Genomic DNA, 9,149 nt, shown 5'->3' on the forward strand with positions numbered 1-9,149 from the left:
CTGACCCCGTCGATCAAACCCAGGTGCGTCAACGTTTCAACGAATTCGTCGCAGCGCTGCCCCCAGGGGCTAACCCAAGTGCTCCCGGAGCGGAGAGCGCTCCTTGGACGTAGCTCTCGCCTCTTCAACAATTTAGAGCTGAACGTCGTTGTATAGCTAGGCTATTGTCGGGGCTAGGTTCTAGGTGACGCACGGTGGAGTATTTGGCCGCAAAAGCTATTCAAAAAAAGTATCTTTTAAATTTAACAGTATTCGGGCCGAAGTCGATTAAACAATTTTGTCTAAGATATAAAATTGTTGCTTTTTGAGATTGTTGGAATGGTGACTCCGAGACACTGCTAAAAATTGCTGTGCCATTATTGAAAAAAATATTGTTTCGATCATTATAATGGCATTATTTCATTTGCAAGTACTTTTGGACTGTAAAGAGACTATAAATAACGCTGCAATAGGTTTGTCCAGCTTTTCGGGCCAAATACTCCACTGTGGGAAGTGGAGTCTGGGGCACTGCCCCTCCCCCGGGGGCAACTCGATCTCCCATGTAAAATACAGTCAAATCTGTTTTTGTACGATTCTTTTTTATGCGATTTTTTTATGCAGTATATGAATATCAGATAAGCAGGATATCTCGGAAGACGTTGTCGTTATCATAAAAGTGTTCCTACAAAAGTTGTTTGGTATGACGGGCTACATTACGTAGTATTAATTGTTTTCTTGTGGGTGGAGTGGTGGAGAACATTCCAAGGTCACCTTGATTTTTTTAAGTGGAATGGAATGTCATAGATCGATACAGTATCAAATTCTGAGTATACAAGTGTTGACCTTCATATGTCCTAAACCTAATAGTTAACGAGATATTATCGAAACAATTCTCTTTCTTCGTTGGATAATATCTCGTTAACTATTAGGTTTAGAACATATGAAGGTCAACACTTTTACACTCGGAATTTGATACTCCATCGATCTATGGTATAAAAATAGGACATTCTATTTTAAAAAATCAGGGTGACCTTGAAATGTCCTCAACCACTCCACCAGCAAGAAAACAATTAATACTACGTAATGTAACCCGTCATACCAAACAACTTTTGTAGGAACACTTTTTTGATAACGACAACGTCTTCCGAGATATCCCGCTGATCTCGTTTCAGCAGGACACCCTGTATATGTATTGAATTATGTACATTTTGAAAATTTCTCTCCATGTTTAAAATGAGAAATTAAATTTTTTTAAAATTTGTAAGTTAATTATTTATTTTGTTTGGAAAGAAAGACATATTTTCTAAGTGAGACTTATTTTATGCGGTCCTTCTCCACCGCATAAAAAGAAATTTGTTGTGAAAAATTATTTGTCATAGCTATTTATGAAGTTTGTGAATATCTTTTTTTGTGCGGTTTTTTCTGCGGTCCCTATGTACCGCACAAAAACAGGTTTGACTGTTTGGCACATTTTAACCCTTAGCACTCGAGTGGTGACTCGATTATTTAAACTATTGTTTACATTATTAGATATTTTGGTATCTAACTAACGACTAAACATTTAAGTATTGAACGAGGTGTGTTATATCAATTTCGTATTCATATGTACAAAGAAAAGAATGAATATAGAATGGAATAATTCTAGGTCGGAGGAAATGTTTCATTTTCGAGTTAAAATAGCTCCGAGCGCATAGGATTAATGCAATCCTTACCATGTAGTTTTTCTTGATTTTCTTCAAAGTGTGCAAATCAAACTTTGGCCTTTCCTCGAGGTAACGCAGTTGCTTTACGAAGCACGAGGGTACTCTTAAGGAGCTAGCCATGCTTCCGAGTCTGTAATGGACGGGAGTCGTGTACTTGTTTTGTTGGCCAAGAGAAAACTACTTTGTAAACAGGTGAGCAATTGATAAAATTCTAACGTACTGAGGAAAATATCGCCCGAGGAAATGTTTACGATGCTGCGATGGTTTGCGAACGTTGTTGCGGATAATTTGCCCGTCATTTGTCGGAACTCGTTCTTCTGTCGAACGAACACTACATACGAACTATTCGAATGTATGTACAAAGCAGGTAAGTCGAGGCGGTTGGTTTTCTACGTTTAATTCACTGACGCACAAAAAAAAAACGACGACAAAGAGCCGCCTCCGTTTGCATAATTCTAGACACGAATGGAGCATCGCGCGAGCGACGAAGTGCTCGAACGGATTAAGAGGTGAGATCCATTCATAAAAAATGTCGTTAAATATTTGCGATGCTTCCGGTGGACGAATAGTGTGTGTAGCAGCGATAATAAAAAGAAATTATTCAGAGAGGTGTGTGAAGTCGAGAGAGGAGTCTGCCGCAAGATAATATGAAATATTTAACAGCTGATTGCACGTGGCCGGTAAAAGCGCGCCTACGACGAATCTAAAGAGGCTCGACTCCCGCTGCAAATTTATTTTTCAAATCATTCCAAGTGTCTTGCTGCTATAAATTTTATTCCCACTGAAATAAACATCAATTGCAACGAACCACTCTAGTTGCTGTACCACCGCGTTTAGATTTTCAATTTGTCTAATTGGTAATGCCAGATTAATGTATAATATATAATGTATAATCATGCAGTAACTGTTTATACATGGAATTTTATACGGCTCCACCATAAATAAATGTTTATTCAATAAAGTAACTGCTTTAACCTCTTGACCTACAACACCGTAAAATAAATCGTAGTTGCTAGTGTGGTCGACACCCTTCTAAATTTGCTATAATAAAAGTGTCATATGCGAGTAATTAAAAGTTAATTCGACACCTCAAGGTGCCATTACTAGATATATGCGAACCGCCTAAACCCAAAGAACAACAATTGAAGAATCCCCTGCGATAATAAACCGTAATAAATCATTAATCACCGAGGAGAGCAATTAAATAAATTGGTAACAAAGTTTCGCCGATTTCCGATGAGAACCGCTGCCGCGTAGAATTCTGAAAACCGCAACCGACAATCTTCGACAATGTTACAGCCGAGGAAAAGTTGCGGGGATGATGCAGCATGGTCTGTCGGTTATTTTGATCGTCACCTTCTGTCAGGGTGCGACGAGAATCGTGAAGGTGAATGACTAAAAAGGGAAAGTTCGATATCATATCAGGGCTGGTAACGACGTTGTGTTCGCACGTGTTCGTGTTGCCTGTTCGGGACAATAGCAGTGTTGGACGGTCGACTTTCGAACGCTGCCAAAAGGCTGTGGTTGTCAGCAGCTTTCTGACAGGTTGTCGAGTAGTTTTGGCAACGAGCACGTTTGAAAACGGATCCGGGATAGTCGGGCTCGCGAATTCGCGAAATTAATGTCGCGGTCCGACGAGAGAAGGGAGAGGCTGACAGTCCGGGGGAGAAGGTGAAAGTGAGAACCGTCCGAAGCGGGCATAACCTAAAAATAAAGCTGTACGAGCGCACGGTTGTTGGACAGCAGATCTCGCGACGTGTCGCGACCACCGTCTATCGGTTCTAGGTGAACGTCTGACATGATCGTGGTTGCCCCGCTGTTGCCCTTTTAACGAATGACTTCTGGGGAACGGACGAAGTATGGAGACGTGCAACGAAGGGGGCGACCGGACCCCGTCTGTCATCGCGATTAACCGAAACACTTGGTCGGAACTAAGAGGCGTCGTCAGCGACCTACGCAGAAAGCTTTCCGGGATCTCTGTTGTTTCTGTACCCGGATGCATCACCTTTCGATCCCTCCCCGATGGACGGTAAGCAAATTCCTCTGGTCTCAACCTAACCTCAAATCCCCCCAAACCTGATTTCCTGTTGGCCAAATATCTACTGTATCCTCGACCAGACTGAACACAGTTGATCGCAAGCAAAATACAGCACTCTAATAAAGCCTTCAACGTGTCTCCTTCCGAGCCAACACTCTTCGCTGTTCGCCGATGCGTTCTCTGCTTGTCTTCTTTATGCTTGACCAGACTGAACAGACTTGATCGCAAGTAGAATACAGCATTTTAATAAAGCCTTCAATGTATCTTCTCCCGAGCGAATACTCTTTGCTGTTCGCCGATGCATTCTCTGCTTGATCACACTGCTGGTGAACATACCTAGCAAAATGCTTGCGTCTCAGCTGTCTGAACGTGGCCTTACCTTACATCGTCGGATGTACATTTTTCCCAATTTTTTAGGACCAGGATATACTTCCTGAGCAGCCTGAACAACAGATGGGAGACCACTCTACTGTACGTGGACATCGCTCACTTCGATCTTGCCAACGGGTACCTCCTCCATTGGCAGCCTGTGATAGAAGCTAATTTTCAAACGTAATATGATTATTCTTTACGGAGAGAGAAACGACTTGTCTATAGAATCACTCTACAGGACTTTATCATCTAACGAATCTGCTTCGCCGATTGCAGGGTGTCGAGCACCAAAATCTTGTCGAAGGAGGAGCAGTTGCTATGGGAGAGGAAAAGATTAGTCACGTGTGGCATTACCAGTTACGAAATTCACCCAGAGAGTGGGAAACTAGTTTTCCCAGCTGCTAGTAGCCTTTACCAATGTATAGACACAGGATTCATGGTATTCCCCTGTGTTCCGACTGTAGAATAAATTTGTAGCTTGTAGTAGGAACTGAAAATAATGGGGGGATGGTTTTAAATGGTAGGCTGGGCCGCTCTTCCCGTCCGAGATCCGAGCGGCCACATCCGGCGCGAAACTGTGCCCACAAATTTGTCCATGGAACAATGCGCTGATCGCTCACACGTGCTCCGGAGACCTGTATCTGTCGCACAGCATCACGGGTTCCTCCTTGAGACTGACACACGCGAGAAAAGGTGGAAGGAATTTAACGGACGACCCTCTTACGGCGGGCACACCGTCTTACGTGATGCAAGAGGAGTTCGCTAGGTCTGTAGGTTGTTTACAGAGAAATATTTTCTTGATGTGCATCGTGTGTGTTTATGCAGGTACACCGGTTACTGGTGGCAGCCGAAATCCAACGACGGAATTTATAGAATAGTTTACGAGGAGGTCGACGAGAGCGACGTGAAAATATTTTGTTTCCCGTCACCGGCGAACTCCGAGGAGATCGATGAATTTAGGTTTCCCAGAGCCGGCACGCCGAACGCGAAGAGCAACCTGAAGATGGTGCAATTTCGATTAACCGAAACACTGCAGATAGTCAACATCGATATCCTGGAGCTCCAGTACCCACTGCACACTATGTTTCCCTGGATGGAGTACATGGTCAGAGTGGGATGGACTCCTGACGCTCAATAGTAAGTGGAAACGTACACCCTCTGTCCCGTATCACGGTGCGGAGGGTGTACAGTGTCTTCTCGATAATTGTCCAAATCACGAGTCCGACCAGGGATGCTATTCTTTGACTTCTGCCGAACTGGGTACCTATTTACTGTATTTCTTTCAACAATTTCTTTACTCGCTACTATATTAATTTATAGTCTTATAATAAGAATTTGTGCAAACATGTTAAATACAGAAAGGTTTCAAACAATCTACACATTTTGGTTGACTACATAAGGGTTAAAAGCCAGACATTTGGGACAATTATCGAGAAAGACTATATCCCGCTTTTCCCGTACGCAAACGGCGACGATCTATAACCTTTTGTACACGTTTAGCGTCTGGGTCCAGCTGTTGGACAGAAAGCAGCAAAGGCTCGAATTAGTTTTGTTATCGATAGATAATTTTTCGGAACCACCGCCGAATGTATATAATTGGGAGAATCAATTTACATCGTCGTCGGCGAGCGTTCAAGTGATATACTCTGAACAGAGCTCGACTTGGATCAATCTGAACGATCTACTCTATTTCTTACCGTCCGACAACCCGTCGGAGGTCAAGTTCCTTTGGGGTAGCGAGGAATCGGACTATCGACACCTGTATCTCATAACATCTCGAATATCAGGTGAAACATCGGCCGAATTACGTTTCGCGTGGTTGACATTGTCGAGTAATCGTGGCTGTTTTTATTGGAAGGTATAAACAATGAGGTGGATGAGCCGTTAGACAGAATGGACAGTGTCTTCTTGCAACCCAGAGTTACGTCCAAGATTGCGTTAACTCAAGGAGAGTGGGAAGTGTTAGGCAGAAAATTATGGGTGGACGAAGCCAACTCCATTGTATATTTTCGTGGCTTGCGCGAAGGCCCGTTGGAGCAGCATGTTTACGCTGTTTCCTTGAACCGGCCATTGGAGATAAGACTGCTTACGAGACCGGGTTACAGTTACAACAGTATATATTTCAATAAGGAATGCACGATGTTAGTCACTGTGTATAGCTCGATCAAGACATTACCCACCTGCCAGGTACGCAATCTCGATAGAGGCCTAAAAGACCTGGATAGGTCCCCAGAATCCCGGGAAACTTTAATCGACCGATTGTTACAGGTATTCAGAATAACGCAGAAAGATTGGACGGTAGACAACATCTGCCTGACTCCTGTCGGATACTTGCTGGAACCGTCAGCTCCTCAATCCGAGTTGTTCACCCCAGAGATTTTCACACATAAGATATCGTCTGGCGACACGATTTATTCTATGATATTCAAGCCGCATAATTTCCAACAGGGCGTCAGATATCCTACGATATTGAACGTCTACGGCGGTCCAGAAGTGCAATTAGTATCGAACACGTTCAAGGTCAGCATCACGGAAGCAGGACAACTAGCGGCTTAACTCATGCTAATTTATCGGAGTTTATTATTTTTCCAGGGGATGAGGCATTTGAGGATGCACATGTTAGCCGCTCAAGGCTACTGCGTGGTGTTGATTGATAATCGTGGCTCTCATCATAGAGGTTTAGTGTTCGAGAGTCATCTACAACACAGATTGGGAACGGTCGAGTTGAGCGATCAAGTTGAAATGTTGAAGTGGTTGGCGGATACAACTGGTTACATCGATTTAGATCGTGTAGCTCTGCATGGCTGGTCTTATGGAGGATATTTGAGCCTGATGGGCTTGATACAGTATCCTGAAATATTCAAGGTACACGATCCTGGTCTCAGCAAGAGTTTCGATAGATATTAAACCTTTTGTAAACTTGTAGTTGGCGATCGCTGGCGCTCCTGTTACTTCCTGGAATTTTTACGATACCGGCTACACCGAACGTTACATGGATTTGCCGCAAAACAATCCTCACAGCTACATCACTAGCTCAATCTTAACGTACGTGGACAAGTTCCCCGACGAGGAGAATCGGTTGCTGATCATTCACGGACTTATCGACGAGAACGTGCATTTCTTTCACACGAGTCAGCTGATCGATGCTCTCGTCAAGTCCGGGAAACCGTATCAACTGCAAGTCTACCCGAACGAAAGACACAGCCTTCGAAGTTTAGACGCCAGTAAACACTACGAGACTACTCTATTATTTTTCTTACAAAATCATTTGTGAATCCATTTGTTCCCGATCGGATATAAAGCGATAACACATTGGTTAAAACAGGATTTTAACAGGTTAAGTGTGACTGCCATTACATTGTGTACATATATTAAAGAAATTGAAAATTGTTCGTCGTGACCTTGAGCCTCGCGACGAGATTGCCTAAATACACACACACACACTCGATATCTATTTCTCGGATCCTATTATAATTTTACTGGATTAGAAATATAACGGAAAGTTCAGAACGCATACACGAGAAAGAGATTTTTGTCATTAGTGGTAGAGAGACAACCAAATTTTTTTCCGTCATGCATTTCACCGTAACAGCGGATCGCATAACTTAGCAAACACAATCCGTGCAGCCGTTTTAACGAAATACCGTAGAGCTTTACAACGATGAGATTGAATGTTACTTTTTTAAGAAATGGACAATACTCTTTAACTCCTCTGTACATATATACATATATGCGTCCTTAGAACGGCATACATTCTTCTTCTTTTTTTTTTTCTTAGAATTGTCCTGTAACTGTACTTACAAGGTATACATAATATTCGCTAGAAATATATATCTGAATTTTTTTGGCTGTCACTATTTTATGTTTGACTACTTGTGTACATACGCGCGAGCAATCATTCACATTTTTACAATAAACATTAATTGAAAAGTACGTATTCGAATACATATACAGTGTGATAAACCCAAATTCATTGTTTTTGTATTCAGTTAGGATGTTATTATCGTTGTTATACGAGAACCCCCCAGGATATTAGCTGCATAAGAGATTAATGGGCATAGATCGAGAATTATTTCAATGTACAATTATAATTCGATATTTTATTACTCAAATATACATTACTGTTTACTACTAGCAAACGTTTTCGTTTTCCTATTTAGGTATTTATACAGATAACGCATTCTCTTCAGCATTTCCTTCCATTTTGTTGGCCTGGCTATTGGGAATATTCCTCTCTTCCACATTTTCTGCTTCCGTAATAACACTTGATACTCGTTCCCGCTTACTCCTTTCAGCCAGGATGGTACGTTGTACAGAATTCTGGTAGGATGCAGATCATTGTACCCTAAAATATCTATGTAATCGTTTTGACCAAACAACGCTTTCTTCTCGATCCAAGCGTCCTTCGGTTTGTACATTGGCATAGGCAACTTAAATTCGCTGTTCCGAGGCAAAAGCCCTTTCATGTCTATAGGGTCCTTGTAACCGTATCGTCGGACGAGACGACCCTTCGCTACTTTGTCTGCGAAGTAGCGAAATCGCACCGGCGTCACTTGTGGAGTCCATACGCTGACGGCCGTTCGTATTGTATTCATGAACCACGACATACTAAACAATTGCAACAATTAATCCCAATTACAGACGTGCTCCTACGAAAACATAACCATACTTTCGCACGATACTTTACAATCATCAATAATGTAGAAATAGCATGTTTAACTTACGTTCCACAGATCAGTAAGTCGAATCTCGAGCTTTAGAAAATATCCTTCAGACTTGGACTACTTATTCCAATTTGTCTAACATGTTTCCTAGATTTATCTATTTTAGGTATCTTCAGAACAACAGAAGAAACCCAATCGCCCGAATGCAGGTTATATGGATAAACCTTGTTGATAAACCTTGATAACGAGCGATATGAATAAATTATAGTAATCTTTTAGCATTGTGTGTGTGTGGAAATTTAGAATTGTGGAGAAAAGTATTTCATGTGATTCGTTGATATTTATTATTATTATTGCAATATAATTGAATGCACCTATGACGTCATTGGTGGC

General features: G+C 42.1%; 2 protein-coding genes across 3 annotated transcripts; one reads left to right on the plus strand and one right to left on the minus strand.

Annotated features, from left to right (window-relative positions):
- The first annotated feature begins 1,162 nt into the window (after window positions 1-1,162).
- LOC143215504 (dipeptidyl peptidase 9) lies at window positions 1,163-7,484 on the plus strand. Its single transcript, XM_076437653.1, has 10 exons — window positions 1,163-3,711; window positions 4,138-4,272; window positions 4,369-4,531; window positions 4,617-4,858; window positions 4,918-5,229; window positions 5,593-5,879; window positions 5,951-6,279; window positions 6,361-6,612; window positions 6,685-6,957; window positions 7,019-7,484. The coding sequence occupies exons 1-10, from the start codon at window positions 3,542-3,544 to the stop codon at window positions 7,364-7,366; spliced, it is 2,511 nt and encodes an 836-aa protein (XP_076293768.1). The 5' UTR covers window positions 1,163-3,541; the 3' UTR covers window positions 7,367-7,484.
- A 688-nt stretch (window positions 7,485-8,172) lies between these two features.
- Window positions 8,173-9,149, minus strand: Mrpl51 (mitochondrial ribosomal protein L51). 2 transcript variants are annotated; one of them, XM_076437681.1, is made up of 2 exons: window positions 8,817-9,149; window positions 8,173-8,741 (listed from the first exon to the last, which is right to left on the minus strand). In XM_076437681.1, exon 2 carries the CDS (start codon window positions 8,697-8,699, stop codon window positions 8,211-8,213), a length of 489 nt encoding a protein of 162 aa, XP_076293796.1. In that variant the 5' UTR covers window positions 8,700-8,741; window positions 8,817-9,149; the 3' UTR covers window positions 8,173-8,210. The 2 variants fall into 2 exon arrangements, with proteins under 2 accessions (XP_076293796.1, XP_076293795.1); XM_076437680.1 differs by having other exon boundaries at window positions 8,173-8,700; window positions 8,817-9,144.

This window comes from Lasioglossum baleicum, chromosome 14, assembly GCF_051020765.1.
Source record: "Lasioglossum baleicum chromosome 14, iyLasBale1, whole genome shotgun sequence".
NCBI lineage: Eukaryota > Metazoa > Arthropoda > Insecta > Hymenoptera > Halictidae > Lasioglossum > Lasioglossum baleicum.